The sequence below is a fragment of the Misgurnus anguillicaudatus genome, chromosome 6, assembly GCF_027580225.2.
Source record: "Misgurnus anguillicaudatus chromosome 6, ASM2758022v2, whole genome shotgun sequence".
Lineage (NCBI taxonomy): Eukaryota > Metazoa > Chordata > Actinopteri > Cypriniformes > Cobitidae > Misgurnus > Misgurnus anguillicaudatus.
The window spans coordinates 5,407,657-5,427,983 of NC_073342.2; the positions used below are offsets into that span (position 1 = coordinate 5,407,657).

General features: G+C 38.7%; 1 protein-coding gene across 1 annotated transcript; it reads right to left on the reverse strand.

The window, feature by feature from the left end:
- Positions 1-15,768: 15,768 nt before the first annotated feature.
- Positions 15,769-16,679, reverse strand: LOC141364242 (structural maintenance of chromosomes protein 5-like). The gene is made up of 3 exons (XM_073868398.1): positions 16,485-16,679; positions 16,276-16,365; positions 15,769-16,151 (listed from the first exon to the last, which is right to left on the reverse strand). Exons 1-3 carry the CDS (start codon positions 16,542-16,544, stop codon positions 15,846-15,848), a joined length of 456 nt encoding a protein of 151 aa, XP_073724499.1. The 5' UTR covers positions 16,545-16,679; the 3' UTR covers positions 15,769-15,845.
- Between the last annotated feature and the right edge of the window lie 3,648 nt (positions 16,680-20,327).

Consider the following 20,327-nt stretch of genomic DNA (forward strand, 5'->3'; position numbering starts at 1 on the left):
GTTGCTACGCATTCACGAGACGCGCTTTCTGTGACAGCGAGAATAAGGAATGCGTGATCAGATTTTTCATCTGCATATCACGTCAATCATATCATTGTCACAATGCGATCAGCTGGTCGGGACAGAGAAGAGCTGTAACCCGGGGTTACTCAGCTGTTACTCAGCTGCGGAGGGGTTCGTAAGTAAAGTCACAGCTTACATTGATGACACAAGCAAAGATTAGGAGAAACGTGCAAAAGATCAAAGATGGCTATGTATGCAGCTCACTAATCTCAAAATGAGTGTATAATAAGTATATCATCATGTTGCTTGCTATGCAGTTACACATAGAGCAGTAATATTATTTTTATACAGAGATGGTACATAGCCAATTCAATTCTGTGAGTTAAACAATCCAAATAAATCAAAACAGAAAATTTTTAGTGCCAAAAATGTAGGCTAATAGTTCATAAATGTATTCAGGAATTGAATTTGTTAGTTCAAGGTTTTAGTAGAAAAAGTTTAAGAGAAGGTTAAGATAAGAGTTACCTTCTGTTATAAAATAATGTAAAAAAGAACTTTGCAGTAGTATTTTATTTATTATTTTTTCATTTTATATATATTTTATCTGTTATACTTTAATAAAGTGTTTTAAAAAGTGTAAACAAATTGTAAAAAAAAGTTTAAAGTAATAAACAACCTGCAGTTTAATGTTTGCATTTCTCCCTTACTGTACCGAAAATGAACCGAACCGTGGCTTCAAAACCGAGGTTCGCACCGAACCGTGATTTTTGCGTACCGTTACACCCCTAGTCTTGTCAGACATCTGTGCTAGATGTAGGTCTGAGTGCATCTGACAGGACCGTGGCAGTATCATGTTCTGTGTGGGGGCATGTGGAATCACATTGTGTGTGTGGCTTCCACATGTTTCCGGTGTCTTGTTGCTGTCGTGATCTTGCCAGACCTTAGTATAGGTTCAGGTCTATGTTAGAGGGCAAGACCACGGCAGCATTGTGTGTACGTGGGAACACGTGTGTTTCACATCACGTCTGTGTAACACGTGTTCCCAGTGTTTTGTGGCTGTCATGGTCTTGCCTGACTTTGGTTATAGTCCAGGTCAGTTGTTGGCAAGATTATGGCAGCATTGTGTGTGTGTGGGAACACGTGTGTTTTCACATCATGTATGTGTGACACGTGTTCCCAGTGTCTTGTCACTTTTACCCTACTCCCTTATGTACTCGTGTCTTAAGTGATTAATTATGTTCACCTGTTCCCCATTGATGTGGTGTCTTTATATTGCCCTTGTATTCTCTGTGTGGTGTGCGTGCGTTGTCGTTGTTCAGTGTTCATGTTTGCTGTGACCTGTTCATATACTCCCGTGTTATCTGTGTTTCATCACATTGTTTATTATTCCTTGTTTTACCCCATCGTGGGTGTTTCTTTTATGTTCTGTAAATAAATTCATAGTTATATTTTCATACATCTCTTGCGTTTGGGTTCTCCTTTTATTTTCCACAATCCGGTTATAACCGATCGTGACAGAACGCACGCACCCATACTGAACCCAGCAGGGATGTTTGCTGGCAGCCGCCTGGCGATTCGGGGAAGGAAATCCCGCCCCGCATACGAGTCGGGTTACGAGTTCTATGACCCACTCGTATGCGGGCCCGAAGGTAATGCCAGGCGGCGACCGACCGGATCGGCTGAATCCCGCCAGTCTCAGTCCAGCGTAAGGGGGATTATGACCGGGGCCATCCGAATGGGGAGGTCGAATCCCGTCTCCCCGGTGCTGGAGTCTATTTCCGGGGCCAGTCTCGGGCCTGCTCTCCCTGCGTCGAGAGGGAGGAGGAGAAGGACGAAGAGGGTCTCGGAACCGGCGCAGCTGGAGACTCGCTACCCACCGGCATCGCTAGAGACCCGTCATCATCCGCCGGTGCAGCCGGAGACACGTCATCCGCCGGCGCAGCCGGAGACACGTCATCCACCGGCGCAGCCGGAGACACGTCATCCGCCGGCGCAGCCGGAGACACGTCATCCGCCGGCGCAGCCGGAGACACGTCATCCGCCGGCGCAGCCGGACACACGTCATCCGCCGGCGCAGCCGGAGACACGTCATCCGCCGGCCCAGCCGGAGACACGTCACCAGCCGGCGCAGCCGGAGACACGTCACCCGCCGGCGCAGCCGGAGACACGTCACCCGCCGGCGCAGCCGGAGACACGTCACCCGCCGGCGCAGCCGGAGACACGTCACCCGCCGGCGCAGCCGGAGACACGTCACCCGCCGGCGCAGCCGGAGACACGTCACCCGCCGGCGCAGCCGGGGACACGTCACCGGTCGGCTTTTCAGCCGCGGGACCCTAAAACTCATGTTCCCCATGGACATTTTGTTTCCCCTGTTTTTGCCCCTCCACCCCTTCATCATATATTGTTTTTGTTAAATCACCCCAATCCGTTTGTTACGTATGTCTGTTTACCTTTGTTGTTTGTAGTAATGTTGTCGTGGTTGTCTTCTGTTGTGCAGTCTCTCGTTCCTCGTGTTTAATGTTTTTGTTTGTTTTTGTTTGTGACGTCTTGTATCTGTCTTTAAAGAGGGGGGTACTGTCACGGTCTTGTCAGACATCTGTGCTAGATGTAGGTCTGAGTGCATCTGACAGGACCTTGGCAGTATCATGTTCTGTGTGGGGGCATGTGGAATCACATTGTGTGTGTGGCTTCCACATGTTTCCGGTGTCTTGTTGCTGTCGTGATCTTGCCAGACCTTAGTATAGGTTCAGGTCTATGTTAGAGGGCAAGACCACGGCAGCATTGTGTGTACGTGGGAACACGTGTGTTTCACATCATGTCTGTGTAACACGTGTTCCCAGTGTTTTGTGGCTGTCATGGTCTTGCCTGACTTTGGTTATAGTCCAGGTCAGTTGTTGGCAAGATTATGGCAGCATTGTGTGTGTGTGGGAACACGTGTGTTTTCACATCATGTATGTGTGACACGTGTTCCCAGTGTCTTGTCACTTTTACCCTACTCCCTTATGTACTCGTGTCTTAAGTGATTAATTATGTTCACCTGTTCCCCATTGATGTGGTGTCTTTATATTGCCCTTGTATTCTCTCTGTGGTGTGCGTGCGTTGTCGTTGTTCAGTGTTCATGTTTGCTGTGACCTGTTCATATATTCCCGTGTTATCTGTGTTTCATCACATTGTTTATTATTCCTTGTTTTACCCCATCGTGGGTGTTTCTTTTATGTTCTGTAAATAAATTCATAGTTATATTTTCATACATCTCTTGCGTTTGGGTTCTCCTTTTATTTTCCACAATCCGGTTATAACCGATCGTGACAACATAAGGTGGACATTTTATGGGAAACATCTCAAAGATAACAATGATAAAAATGGGGAATATTTACAGTTAAGGAAATATATTTGCAAAGTTGCTTTTTATGCTTTAAACTAAACCAGCCTTTAATAAGGTAATAACCAGTAAATATGATAAAGGTAATAATTCAACAAGAATTCTTATGGATTACGAGAAAAAGTTTAAGGTCAACTTATCTTGATAATACTTAAGGTCATTTGAAAAAATCTGAGTTTAAAAATACATCTTGTAGGCCACAATTTGGAAATTTGTGTCAATGGTAGTAAATAGCAAAACAATAAAAATAAAAAAGGAAGAATAGATATTTCAGAATGGTACAGTAAAAATTCTGAATGGTACAGTAAGATTACAATCAAGAAAATATAAGCCTTATGGAATTATAGACTTAAGAAAATTAAATAGGAAATGCTGTATAACAGAAATTTTGAACGAATCAACTAAAAAACCTCTAGATCTACTTTGAAGACATCAAAAAGTATAACTTGAGGTGTAAAAGTTAGAAAAGAAATGCTATTAGAAGAATAATATAATCAGAGAAACCTATACATTGAAGATATTTGAAGATCAAATAATATCGATTGGAGAATTATTTTGGATTTGTAGAAAAAGAAAATGTTTGACCTCGTTATCATTAGGAGGGAGAGGAAAAGTACTTAAATATGATGGAGACAAGAAATCACTACAAAAGAAGGGTATTTAGAATCCTTATAAAAGGATGAACACAACAATTAATCATAAATTATAAGTAGATTCTGTTGATCAACCAAATGGGTACCAAATTAGATAAAGGGATGGGATTAAGCTAAATAAGGAATTTACTAAAGTTTTGTCAGAATAGAAATAGAGAATAAATAAATTATATAAAATACTACAATAAAAAATTTGATGATTAAGTTTACAAACAAGGCATTAATTTATCTTAGGATAACCACTAGATGCAACGATTAGAAATACATGATAACATATACTGAATCAATTTTAATTAGAGGTTAGTGGGTAAATGAGGCATTGGTGTCTGGTTAGAGAACCAAATGAAAGTTAAAATATCAGGATGATGGAAAAATTTACTTGAAATCAACAAGAATGTTATCAGGACTTACGTTACAAGACAGTAATGAATTTACAAATAGTAAACGAGAATTCAAGCACCTCTGATGAGGATGGAAAAAATTAATTTAAATTGTGATCAAGAATTATTATGCACGCTTTACTTAGTTGTATTATGGGTTATTTCCATTTACTAGTTTTATTTGAATTAATTACATTTATGCGTGTACTATGCAATCTTTAGTTAGTTTATTATTGGTTATTTACATTTAATTGTTTTATTTGGAGTACTTTACTTTCATTTGTGTTGCAATCTTTACTTAGTATATTAGTGGTTCACATTTTATTATGTTATTTGAGTTAATCTACATTTATTTGTGTTTTTGATGCCATCTTTACCTAGATTTATTATTGGTTATTACTCTTTACTTTGTTTATTTGAATTAACTTACATTTATACTTGTTTACTATACTTAATTTTTGAGTTTTTATGCTTCAATTCAGTATCAATTAGTTATATTTACACGTTTTGAATTTGAACATTGAATCTATAACATTTAATTTGTGTTTATTATGCATACTTTACTTTTGTTTTTATTATTTTTTACTTGGATTCATTAACGTTGACTTTACATTTACGATGTTTTTCATATACTCTACATAGCTATGATAACTGTAAGCGCAGAACCAATTGCGCACAAACTGTTTAGGGCTTAAAGGCGGAGTCCACGATGTTTGAAAAACGCTTTGGAAAAGAAGACGGGCCGACTAGCAAAACACACTTATAGCCAATCAAATCAAATCAAATGCCGGGTTGCGTATGTGTGGGGCGGGTCTATCAACAGAAGGTCCATATTCTATTGGGGTAGGGGCGTGTTTGTTTAGGTGATTTCAAATATCAACATTGGCTTTCAAACATCATGGACTCCGCCTTTAAGTTCTTTTACTTTTACATTCAAGACAAAATGAGAATGGAAAGACGTTTGTTCTTAATGTCCATAGTTCGAAGTGCTATGGCATAATTGGGTAATTGGTAATGTATAGTGGCTTTCTTTAGCCACAAGATAGTAATAAGGGAGACACTGAATTATGAAACAGCACTCCGGATTAAAATAAATAAACAGGAAAACTGAGGCTAGGTAAGCCTCAGAGCGGGGATTATGAAGTAGTTTATTTTAATCTTTAAATGTGCATCATGAGTTTACCATTATAATCCATCTGTGTGGTGTCGTATGTGGTGTCTTATGTGTTAGGAGTTTTAAAAGCCATCTGTGTGGATTTAAGAAAGATGTGTGCATTCATGTCTGGCACAAAGGGAATAGCCCAGGGTCAAATAGGTCGTGGGAAGGAGCCAAGGGTCTGAGGAATGTCATGTGGTTCTTTAGATTACAAATCCTGTGTTGTTTTGGCCATAAGGGGAGGGAACCAGGACCTGTATATTTGCCAGGCCCTGGCTTTGAGGGGCAGACTGGTTTTGGAGAGTCCTCCCGGAACTCTGGTTCTGGGGGGATCCATCAGGGCAGGCTCTGCTTTTTATTTGACCGGAAAATAAAAGTCTATCTCTTGAAATCAAAACCTAAGACTGAAGATCGTTTCATTTGAGGAAAAGGGAAACCACAACAAATCCTGTAAAAGTAGAGGTGTTTCTAACAAAAAGAACCATATAATATATATATATATATATATATATATATATATATATATATATATATATATATATATATATATATATATATATATATAGTTTGATTGTGTGCGTGGGGGGCCTACAAGAAATTGTGCCCAGGGGCCTCCGGATTCTTAATCCGGGCCTGCTTTCATATAGAGTGTTATAAAAACAGTGAAAGTTTAAAGCATAAGATAGGTACAGGGTACAAAATCAGTACTTAAATATAACTGGCCAATGATAACTGACCGTTCACGGTTTATAATTAACATACAGTAAAAAACACAAGCCATCAGAACCAGTTTCTGTGGTTTCCATGAAAGCTTGGTGTATGTTAAGATCCTTTATTCGTCATTTTGCAACACAGGCATATCAAAACCACAAATAATAAACCTGATTGAGGCTTTGAGCTGATAAACACTTCTTATTTTTTACTCACACTCCGGGGTCGTGAGGGTTCTCGCCCTTTCTCATCTGTAGCATGTAGCCCTGACGCTCCCTCCCTGATGAATCTTTGGTTTGAAACTGTGAGGTTTGGACATCATTAATGTTATTCATACAGTTAATTGTACATCGTCAAAACCCTCAAATAGCCTGTCAAGTTGTTGTCAAAGTCAGTAACTAGTCATTTTTCTAACTGTTAGAGCGAGCTAGCCAGTCAATTAGCTAATGTTATAACTTACCTTCTAGTTGTTGATGTAACTTGATATATATATAATAGAAATATGTATTCATAAGGACAGATGATGTTGTTGTGACAGTACCAATAACTATTTTGAAAGTACTAAAAAATGGGAACACAGCAGAGTAAAGTCAGGCTTGATCCCTTAACACTGGTTATCTTCTTTAGACTTTAGAATAAATTGTGCTTAATTAACTAATATATATTCACTCACTCACTCACTCACTCACTATGATAACATTAGAAACAACTGTACTGCATCGTGCATTTACAAGCAACTAGTACTGCCTGCCTGCATTATACCAACGTGCCTGGAGAGGCTCCTCACTGCAGAGCAAATGGACGTCCAAAGAGGAGGAGCTAGAAACCAGTGTTGGGGTTAGTTACTCAAAAAAGTAATATATTACTTATTACATATTACTCTCAAAAATAGTAATGCCTTACTTTACTTTATTACTCCCTGGAGCAAGTAACTAGTTATATTACTAGTTATATTACTAGTTACTTTTTTTTTCTGGGCAAGAATGTTTATTTGGGCAAGCCACGGCCAAGAAAACATCCAAACACAAAACTCCCAAATCAATAAAAAGTTACAATTTTATTAGATTAAATTTGATAACAATTTACTCATTCAAAATACAGGGATGACAACAGGTTGCAATTATTTTTAGATGGACACCTTTAAATGGACAGCTGATAAAATAATGACGGTTCACAATAAATTATTTCCTGATTAAGACTTCCAAGAGTTCTGTATTCTTAGCAGGGGGATACCATGATGTTAGTGCACATTATTTACCCACCCACTATACACAGCAATGCACAGCAAATTCATCCAACACCCAAACATATAAATATATCAATTTAACACCGCAAAGTAATAAATACACAATCAATTTAATAAATATCATTAAAATCACTCAAGCTAAAGACACAGCCTTCGTCAATTACGGTAAAATTGATATACAAAATTGATGGGATAAACAACCTGCACGCAACCCCTGTTTACATACAAACAAACAATGAAATGAGCGCCGGGAGACCGTGGCATAACCTCACATTCATCAAGGTCTCCACGGCGAGAAAACCCACCGTAAATACACCACATTTTAATATAACATAAAAATTACTGCTGGTTTCCTTACCCGCTACCGGACGTGGGGCACAGCGTTCGGAGAAACATTAAAGAGTGTGCACTTCACCGTCAAGTTATTTTCCTTCCGTTGAACATAATAAAATAATGACTGAATCTCCTCCCGTCGAAACTAGCGAACCTTCCTCTGAAAAAAAGCTTGCCGTTGTTGACGCTTCCATTTTCCCGATCTGTCTTTGAGTGTGCCGCTCTGCTGCCGGCTGCCGGCTGCCGGGTGTCGACCAATCGGTGATGGTAAATGATACCTCATGCCAAACTTAGACCAATCACTGTTCCATTCACGCCCTTCTCCACTTCCCTTTTGTTCTCTGTGTTGTGTGCCTTTGTGTGATGAAGGTGCTACTGGCGAATGTAACGCAAGTAACTAGCTCGGGAAAACTGTAATAATATTACCATTTTCAGACGGGTAATGCGTTACACTACTAGTTACTGAAAAAAGTAATATTATTACAGTAACTCGTTACTTTGTAACGCGTTACACCCAACACTGCTAGAAACGTCACGTCCAACGAGGAGGAGCTAGAAACGTCACGTCCAGCGAGGAGGAGCTAGAACGTCACGTCCAGCGGAGAGGAGCTGACTTACTATTATTACTATTTAAATAGCAGTTTATGAACACTATTTATTAATATCACACATTTAAACAAAAGATATATAAATCACACAGTGTACACTGCAGTCTCCAGGCTTACGGAATCACAGACATACATATCTATTAATAATTCGTGAAAAATCTATGTCCACGAGTCCATGTCTGGTCATCTCAGATTTAGTTATAGAGCTAAAAAAAACTTGAATTGTGGGTTTTCGACACTGATCTATAGATCAATGGCTTTCGATATTTAGACATGATATGACACGCGTTTTATTGGCAGCATTTTTATTATTTCTCTATGGCATCTGAGAGCGGTTGGGCCCGTAAGAGGTGCGTGACGTCAAGCGTAACAGACATGGTTGACTTCATGTGGCGCTGCAAAACCTTCACATCAGAGTACCGCGAGAGCGAGGCGAAATTAGACTTTTCCAAATGATTTCTTGAATCGCTCTCGCGGTACTTTGACGTCATACCCCAGTTGATTCTCGCAGCGCCAAGTTAAACAAGCCTAACAACCGGCATGATTATCTGTGCACCCCAGCTTTCTTTCCCGAAATATATTAGGTCTATGTAGGACATTTGTGAATCTGAATGACATAATTCATTAATGTAGTAACGTATGTTTTTTGGTTTTAAACTTGGGAACTGTGTTGCCTTTGCAGGTGTGACAAATAAAATTCAAAGACATGATCACCTATTCGCTTGTCTCATCTCCTCTATTCCTTTAAAATGTACACTTGGGATATTCACCTCAAAAAAGAAAAAACTAATGCATGTTCTACAGTAGGTGCCACCAACCCTGCTCCTGGAGGGCTACCATCCTGCAGACTTCAGTTCCATCACACCTGTCTGTAATTATCAAGCAACTCTGAACACCTTGATTGGCTGCTTTAGCTGTGTTTGATTGGGGTTGGAGGTAAAATCTGCAGGACGTAGCCCTCCAGGAGCAGGGTTGGTGACACCTGTTCTACAGTGTAATTGTGACTATATTGACTATTCAATATGTGATTGTCTCAATATTCAGTGAACTAACAAAATGTATAAGATACAAGATATAATTACAACTTAAAACAGTATACTAAATTTTAAACAACATTCTCCCAACAAAACTTTATGAAAAACGAGACATTTAACAGAACAACTTTATTAAAAACAAGACATTTAAAGGAAAACACCACCATTTTTTTTATATTTCGTCTAAGTTAAGAACATAGTAAAATAATACATCCCTGTCTTTTTTTAATGCGTGCACTTCATCTTTGTACAGTGCGTTGTGAATGTGTCAGCATTTAGTCTAGACCATTCATTCCTAAGGATCCAAACAGGGATGAATCCAGAAGCCACCAAACACTTCCATGTTCTCCCCACCTAAAAGACTGCTACATGAGCAGTCAAACCAGCAAGCATGGTGGCACAAAATAAAACGTGGTGATTTTTTAAGCGGATAAAAAATGAGAAATGATAGCTTTAGCGTAGCGTTGCGCAAGTTCTACCAGGAAACTCGAATGTTACGTCATTCACTTCACAAGGCGCAATCAATCACTACTGATACTGAGAGTATATAAGCCTCGTACTCACCTGTCTTTGCGTTTGCAGATACTGATGCCAGCATTTACACGCTCGATGTCCAGTGAATATGCTAATGCTAATTTAAGCGTTAGTTACCCGAATTACGCCGATTCAAATGTTGAGTGATTTATCGGGCATTCGAACTGGTTTCCTGGGATTTTATCATCTCGTTTCGTTTCACCTGCACCATCGCGAGGAGCTCTCACAGAAGGTTAAAGACTTAAGAGGGAATTCTTCAAGCTTCCTTAAAAGTGTGTAACCCTGCAGTACACAGGGAAGGATACCACAGGTCGTTTCTTTTATGAACAGTGCAAGAACATTTGGATGATCTGTAAAGTGTAACCATATTAATTGACTGTCGCACACTCTGAACGCCCGCAGCAGATGTCACTAATCATCATTGATTGGCGAAGCGCTGCACGTCCTGCACGCTGGCAGTCGCCGTGGCGGCTTTGGAAGAATGCTGAAGGTTGATATCTACCTCATCACAGGATCTTTGTCTTTCATCTACAATACCAAATGCTCCGCTTATAACTGGTTTTAAACCGTACGCGAATGTTTTGTGAAGTAAAGACATGGAATCGACTTGGATGAACGACTATTACTCGCGAAAATTTCACACATTAAATACGGCGTGTATGCAACGCTGCAAACAGGCAAATGACGCGGTCTAATGTTCGCGTGTTTCATTGGAATAAGGAATGCACAAAGTATACGAGCTTCATCTGAACTGTCCCTTTCAGTGTTTCCCTAAAACATCAATAATATAAGGTACTATTTATTCATGTAACAGGTTCTTGCAACGTCATACCTGCTACGGTACTACAATGCAAGTTGCTTAATGCTACAGTATTCATGCAAACTGTTCATATCAAATGCAAATATTCACGTTAGATCTTCACTCACCTGACCCTAATTACAGACTTTAAGGATACGGGGATACGCTATTTTACGAACTTTAAATCTTATGGTAGGACACACCATTAATTAGGGGTGGGCGATAAACCGGTAGACATAATTAACCGGTAGACATTTGTCAACCGGTAGAGATTTTGGACTATCGTTTCTATCGAGCGCTCCTGTGCGCGTGGTCGCGAAAACGTAACATTTGTACACGTATTTAAGCACTGCAGTTTTAAAACAAGTTATTTTAAGCCATTGAAACACAGACAACAGATCTGTATGCGTGCGTTCTTTCTGTGTGTCCGGAGCAGACAAGTCGCGCAACCGCTGCTGTTTCTGTCTATGAGGACTCATTAAGCTCGTGAGCATTTTTCCGCTTTATTGGCATTAAATACACATATGTGTCAAAATTCCCATCTTTGCAAGCATCCTCTTAAACATGACCAGTTAGGTCTTAAGAGAAAGTAAACAGCTAAAAGAGAAAGCGCATGTGTAACAGTGTATTGGATCTGGACTTTGGTCTTAAAGGGGAAGTTACATAATTTTGCTCCTGTCTGTCACTTGTGTTAATCAAACAGCATTGAGAGAAAATCTTTCACTGCTCCGGATTAAATCACTTTTCTAGCTTAAATAAAAATATATATAGGCTTATACATACATGCATAATCATTCATTATCATTCTTATGTCATTTACTGTTTATCTTCAGAGAGCTTGAGTTTTGTTTGTTTTCATCTTCTTTCTATGCTTGTATATGTTTTTTGTGAGAATTATGACCATTTCTATGGTATTAAAGATTTAAACCTTTATTATAAACTCTACCGTGATACATATCGTTATCATGATATAAAATTAATCCTATCATGATAGAAGATTTTGGTCATATCGCCCACTCCTACCATTAATATATCATTGGAGAATAAATCCTGGTCATACAGCGTAAAGTTTAAGCACACATTTTTGTTGCTGAGCAAATCGTAAGTGTGTGTGTGGTCTGGCAACAGTAATGCATATTGTCAATTTTATTGAGCACGGGGTTCAGCATAAATGTTTCCATCTAAAGCTTTGTGCTTTAAGATCTTCAGTTATTTATGCACATGTATAAAGTACGAGAATGCATCAACTTTTAATTGTACTTTTCAAATGAGACTTTATTCCAGATCTCAGTCAACTTCTTATACGAGCTCGAGCTCGGTCGCGTTGAACATCCCATCTATTTATCTGGATTATCTTCTCCTACGGTAAGCTCTCTTATTCATTATACTGGATTGGCTGATAATAGTGCACAGTACATGCTTTTACAACCGAAAGATGGCAATGACTATGTTTTACAGGCAATATGGAGACGCAGCTGAGGTTGTGTGGTGTATTTAATACAATTAAAACGTGCATTTGTGTTATTCCTGAGGGCTTGCCGTTGTTTTGATCGGTGTGCATTCTGCGGATGTCTAAACAAAAGTGAGCCTGTACACCATGTTGAGTTTGTTTGTTATGCAGTAGACTTCACAGTTGAAAAACGCGCGCCTTGCTGCTTTAAGAACACGACAGGTTGCATCAGTTTGACCCATTTAAGCGCATTGTGCTTTGTTTGCGATGCAGGCACTCAGAGCATGCGCATGGGTAGGCTACGGCGGATGTCTGGACACTGGTTTGAAGATGTAATGTGACTGCTAGCTTTTATATCACAGCACGTAATCCCAATTTAAAGTGCTGTTGAACGTTGGTAACTAATGTTTCGCCCGAAATGGTGGTGCCACCAGCTATAAACCCAGAATACTAACATAATTTCCTTCTTGTTTTAACATGGAACCCAATGGAAATAATGTCTAAATATTTCTTCAAGTGGTGTTATGTTTGAATATGGTGGTGTTCGATTATCTTATGTGTTTCAACTATTTAATTTCAATTGTCTCATGCTGTTTTAATGACGTCCAACATGACTGGAGAATTGGAATGCATCTGAAATAACTTGTTTCTAATTTAATTCTATGTTCTGTTTAAAGCCTGGAATACACCGCAGGATTTTTGCACTCCGACAAGATTGTAACAGCAAATGCATTGTGCGGTGATCATCCTGAATTTCTGACACAGCCTACAATAGTTTTCTGACAATCTTGGACACAAGACCAGGAAAACGTCCATCTTTGAACTTTTCCCACCGTACGACACTTTACCACCGAAGAGCCACGATCATAGAAATCGTGATGACTGTTTCACGATGGAAATCTTCGTCTGGGAAAGCCAAAAATCATGCAGTTATGACTCTAAATGATAACTTTACAAGGAACTGCGTACAATCCACCTACTCTGCATCCTCAAGTAAATAGCGAAACATGCATCAACTTTCCATATAACCACATTACACCGGCTGCTAGGATTTAAAACATTTTAACAGCGCGGCTGCATACATGAGGCAAGCTATTTTAAAACTATATACATGTTTTTACTCAGACTACGGACATGCAGTTCTATAAGTGCTTTATTTTCAGTGCCTGCATTACCATCAGGCCTCCTTATCGACTTCCAGGAACCCTTATTACAAACGGCTGCAAGGATTTGACATGCATAATTGCTACATGTACAAGAAATTAGCTTTCGTTAGTATTTGGCCGTGCACACTTGCCGCGTGCACGCAGGTTGTCACGTTTCACGTCTGCAGTCGTGTATGGTGCGGCTTCGATCGTTGCTGGATTGCCAGTGTGGCGGAGGATCTTTCAACAAATAATTCAGAACTTCTTAAGTGCATATCATGTAAGACTATTTGCATAAAATTGTTACGTTTAATCATGCTATTATGGTTAGTCAAAATTTAAGCTGTAAACTTTCATCTAGAAGGCTATTTCGTTCGGAGTACGTCCATCTATCAACTGCATAACCCTACTGGTACCGCGCCTCAGTTTTTGGGGGGTCTTAATTTACATCGTAAACGGAGAATTGTATATAATCATCTGTGTATCATGGCGAAGCAAGCAAGACAAGGCAATGGGTTATTTCTTAAAACCAAAAGTGCACAAAGCAGAACCAGAATGAAGACCAGAATACAGGACTTAAAAGTGATTGACAGCTAACATAATCGATAAAGGACAACTGAAACACAAGGACTGTATATATTCACGTTGGGTAAACAAGATATCAAGACACACCTGGGAAACAATCTAGAACAAGGACCAAATAACTACAAGAACTACAGTCATGGATGACATTACAGAACTTCAAATAAAGAGTACAAGACTGGGGAAACCCAAGACACGACAGACACCGTGCAATCTTTAGCATCAGTCAGATTTGTTTGTAACCATCTAATCTTCTCCCTACTTTTATAATGACAATATAAAAGCATGTATACATCAATTGTCTCTCTTCATCAGGAGCCGCGCTCCTATTTTCACCGTATGCAGGAAAACACTATGACATTCAATTCAATAATGGCAAGCAATAATCAAGGTATGTTTAAGCAAATTACTGGTGATGGTGGTGTATTTAACCTTGCTAAATCATGGCCTTTGCCATTTATATCATTTCTTACTCTGGCATATCGTTGCCTTTCAAAGGTCTACGCGGCCTTTTCTCATTAGGCATATCGTTGCTTTCTATGGCCTACGCGGCCAATCTCTGTCTGGCATATCGTTGCCTTCAAAAGCCTACGCGGCATTTTTCTACTAGGCATATTGTTGCCTACGCGGCCTATCTCTATCTGGCATATCGCTGCCTGCTATGGCCTACGCGGCCTATTTCTCTGGCATATCGTTGCCTTCCAAAGGCCTACGCGGCCTTTTCCCACTAGGCATATCGTTGCCTTCTGTGGCCTGTGCAGCCTATCTCTGTCTGGCATATCGTTGCCTTCTAAAGCCTATGTGGCTTTTCCCACTAGGCATATCGTTGCCTTCTACGGTCTATCTCTCTTGCCTATCTCTCTGGGGCATATCGCTGCCTTCTATGGCCTAAGCGGCAATCCCATGGCCTCTTATGGCATCCTTCAATGTCAGTAGATAACAATTTCTCTTATCTGTTTCAGGAACCTCAAAGAAACACTGGTGGGTACCGATCATTGCGATCACTTTTTGGGGATTAGATTCTGGCCTGTCTTCATCTTCAGACAGGAACCGCAAGAATCCGTGATCCTCGGATTTGAACTATGGTCGGGGCCTACGCCAAAGAACTATACTGTGTTACATTCTAACCTTGGTTGCTAACTACTGTTAAATAAACTCATATATTAAGTCTTAACCTATCTTCGAGTCTTTCTGGTAGAAATGATAGCTTTAGCGTAGCGTTGCGCAAGTTCTACCAGGAAACTCGAATGTTACGTCATTCACTTCACAAGGCGCAATCAATCACTACTGATACTGAGAGTATATAAGCCTCGTACTCACCTGTCTTTGCGTTTGCAGATACTGATGCCAGCATTTACAAACCCACCCTCCCTACCACCATCACCAGGTCGGTTCCGTCCATACTCAAGGGGGATTAGATTCTGGCCTGTCTTCATCTTCAGACAGGAACCGCAAGAATTCGTGATCCCCGGATTTGAACTATGGTTGGGGCCTACGCCAAAGAACTATACTGTGTTACATTCTAACCTTGGTTGCTAACTACTGTTAAATAAACTCATATATTAAGTCTTAACCTATCTTCGAGTCTTTCTGGTAGAACTATATTGTATGGCGGAAGAGCATGTTACTGCACCAGAGGTGGAAGTGCTGCAAACTAAGTGCTCTTCCGCCATACAATATAGTTCTCTGTTTTATCCACTTAAAAAATCGTCACGGTTTATTTTGTGCCACCATACTTACTTGTGTAAGTGCACGCATTGAAAAAAGACAGGAACATACACAGAAAAATGGTGATGTTTTCCTTTAACAAAACATACGGTCACAAAACTTTAAAAGTGAGGGATGTGCATGCAAGACACGCGAATATTTCTTTTGTCATAAACCTCTTCTAAGAAAAAATGCATGTCCTCCATTCGCTCAAATGTAAAAAGGAAAGGAGCCCGGATTTGATCTGCGTCCATGTCACCTTCGTAAAAAATTGTGTCCACAAATAGGTCTCTCATCGTTATGGCCAACAAAGCATCATCCGCACTCATTTTGGTGACTGGTGGTAGCTGAACTTTGCCAGCAAAATGGGTGCGGTTCTCCTCTACCCAGTCACAGGCAAGCAGAATCTGTTTCATTATAGCAGAGTCCTTTGTGTAAAAAGATAAGAAATTTATATAGTAATGTAATGTAATAAGTCACATGCTGCTTAAACACTTATGAAACAGGAAAGGTAAAATGCAAAAACAATACATATACAATTACTGTACATACACAGATTCTCATTGGGGCATCCTCTACGGTGTCTGGCCCAGACGGGGTGATCCCAGTCATGGCAGGCAAAGATTGGGTGACAGCAGAGTCCTTTGTGTAAAAAGATAAGACATTTATATAGTAATGTAATAAGTCACATGCTGCTTAAACACTTATAAAACAGGAAAGGTAAAATGCAAAAACAATACATATACAATTACTGTACATACACAGATTCTCATTGGGGCATCCTCTACTGTGTCTGGCCCAGACGGGGTGATCCCAGTCATGGCAGGCAAAGATTGGGTGACAGCAGACTCCTTTGTGTAAAAAGATAAGACATTTATATAGTAATGTAATGTAATAAGTCACATGCTGCTTAAACACTTATAAAACAGGAAAGGTAAAATGCATAAACAATACATATACAATTACTGTAGGCCTACACTCACAGATTCTCATTGGGGCAACCTCTACGGTATCTGGCACAAACGGGGCGACCTCCATGATGCAAGGCAAAGAAAGGGTGATAGCAGGGTCCTTTGTGCAAAAAAGATAAGACATTTATATAGTTATGTAATGTAATTAGTCACGTGCTGCTAAAACAGTAATGCTATTTACTGTAGGTCGGTCTTTAATTTATTTATCCTTCAAACAAAGATGCTGCAGTACAGTACAGTACAGTACAGTAAGACATAGGCGCCGATCACATGTGTGCTCGAGACATAAATGTTTAAGAAGAGCATCCCTTCTAACAATTGTCGATCTGCAGTAGCAGCAGTGAAAATGTGCAGCCGGTCTGCAGTCTAGACTGCACTTTATGATCACAAAATCTGAAATGTAGAAAGAATAACTTTGATCAAATGTCTCGCTTGCAATGTTTTACACAGTGCAGTGCACCTGTAGAAATTTTGGGGTGAAGTGCTATGCTCAAGAGCAAAAAGATGATCTGTCTTAGATTTTTTAACAGATGCCAACCATTAATAGGATTAGGTATGACTATGATCCTGTTGACGGTGAAGGTTTTGTTCCATCCAAACAGTTTTAGTTGATCAGTCAAAATAGGTGTTTCTACTGAAACTGACTGAAATATGACAAAATATGACTAAACCTTCACACCTCTTGGTCAACAAAGAGCATCTCAAGTTTTACAGTTTTACTTATTTATAAATTTAACAACAATCAGAACTAAATGACATTTAACAAATTCGTTAATAGACAAGGAGTTTGCTCTATGGTCTTGTACGATATGATAAAAGAGGAATGCGGAAAAAAGAAATATACAAGAATAAAATTAATGTTCATTAGAAAACAACTCATAATTCCAAAGTTATGGAATCAACAAATTACATGAACAATTAACAAATTACATGTGCTGATTTAATTAAACGAAATTTATAAACCCATCTGTTTATCGCATGCTTTAAAAATGGTTCATTATGTATACTATGACGCAAGTTAACTTTCCAACATAAATCTCTTTTCTTGGACTAAAACAAACACGCGGATTTTAGGCTGGCCAATCGGAGGACACAGTTCTTTTCAGAACAATGAGGTTTTGAGGAAGACACAAGCTATAAAAATGTACAGTCATTTTGTTGTGTTTTTAACCATAAACCACACAAACACATTGTATTATACCAAATACACAAAATAACTATGTTATTAGCAATGAAATGGTTGCCAGTTTAAAACATGAAGTATCCTTGTGTGCATTGGGTTTCAGACATCCAAAATGTCTCACAAGCCAAGGAAATGTCAACTGCAATTCTATGTTTTTACTTTAAATTTTAGGGGGAAATGATCAAAAGATGTGATAAACAAAAGGGTTTATAACTTATAAACACACAAAATAACTGAACTGTATAAGAAAATGTACAATAATTCACACACATACCTTTGTAATGAACTGCATGTCGAAGATGTCTAGCGAGGCGGAGCTTGCTCTGCAGTGAGTTCCAAATGCTTTTTTCAGTTGCTTAAAACATATTAATGGCAAAAGTCTCATAACACTGTGTTCATCACAAACTGGGCTACAATATCATATAATCAACATGTATGTACATGTTTGTATTTTTGAGAGAAAAATGTTTATGCGTGGTTTCTGAAAAAGCAAAATTTTTAAGTCACTGATATAAGTCCACAAAATTAATTCTAAACATGTTTTCCCAAGACTTTCCAAAACAGGATCTAGTAGTCTAGAGTTTTTTTTTCAAAATGATGTGAAAATCATTCGGCCTACTCATTCACATAAAGCAAGATATTGATTTAAAATTTCTAAGACACTTTTGCTTGGGAAAGGCTGTATGCGTGGAGGCGGGAAAGCTCCTGAATAATCAGTGATTGACAACTGAGAGGCAAAAGAGTTGAATTATGAGCCACATAATGAGCCTTGTGGGGATGTTCAACAGGACACACACACACACACACACACACACACACACACACACACTATATATATATATATATATATATATATATATATATATATATATATATATATATATATATATATATATATATGAAGAGTTTGGTTCCAAAACGCAATAAATCCATTTTGACAAATTTCGGTAAAAATGTGTTTTCTATACCAAGAAAGTGACAAGATGAAAACCACTCTTTTCTGTTACAAACTTCACATAGCATCTTTAGGTTATAAAAACATAAAAAATTCAAATCCATAACTTGATTTTCAAAGATTTATTATAAAAACGAATTATTTTTTCCACAAAATGCAATAAATCCATGACAGTTTTTTATTTCAAAATGCTATAAATCTATTAAATCAATGTATAAATGTGCATTCATCTTTACCAATTTATATTTATTTAGTTGACTAGTGGTATACAATGATTAAAAAATAAACATTAATGGCATTAACCAAAACACTTTGTGATATTAAGAACACATTGCTGCGGTTATACTCGTCTCTTTACATTTTCACAGCGATCAGCTGTAAAATGTTTTGGTCCCGCTTGATTTTCGTTGACTTTGAGTAAAATAATGTAAAGTTTTCATAAGATCCTTTGGGGTCAATGTTTTAGCATGATAGGCTTGATGCTGTCGGGAGAACAAGCAACCGAGTGCCTCTCGCGGAAATTATTAGATGTTGATGGCTTACGTTTCTTTCCCGTCACAGAAAACCATCACAGGTTTAGCAATTCAATTAAAGTATAATTTTGTTTTGTTTGTTGATCACGAAGTACAAAGTAGATGAGGATAACTAGGGCTCTGTGTACTCAGCGCGCCGCCATTGTTTGTTTACATTGCGTGACTGGTGGGCTGTAATATCAGAAATGGATTTATAGCGTTCTGTAAAAAAGGAGGAGTGGCGTTTGTCGCATTTTGGGAAAAAAGGGAGAAAAGATGACAGAATGTCACGGCGGGTATTGGATTTTGCGTAAAATTAAGAATTTACTTTTAACTACTGACCTGATATAATACTGATTTTGGCAGTAACTCATTTTTTTCAAAAATGGCGTTTATCGCGTTTTGGAACCAAACTCTTCATATATATATATATAAATATAAATATAAATATATATATATATATATATATATATATATATATATATATATATATATATATATATATATATATATATATATATATATTGATATTATATTAATTTCACAAGTATAAGTTACCTTTTAAAAACCATAGTAGCCTAATCATGGTAAAGGTACTGTTTGGCCATCATAAAGTGAACACAGGGTTTGTGTTTGGTTGGCCAGCGAGAGGTTTACTTTTGCCTATCGTTGTTTGGACTCTTATTTGTGTTTTTGTAATCATTATAGTAGAAACACAACAAGGGACAAGCGTGATAAACGTATACATTTTTGTTTACAGCCACCGCCATTACCTCACATGTTGATCATGAAAGCAGTATGTCTGCACATGCGAGTGATCCTGTGTTTAATAAACGTGCTGTGCGGAGATATACGCTTAGGCGCAACTAAATAAGGATTGTACTGTTTGCAATCGCGTATTTTGTAAGAATACCAAAATGCGTGTCGAGTTTCCTGACTCGTGTGTTTGTGTATGTGCGTTTCCCCTCGCGTGAACTGTTTGA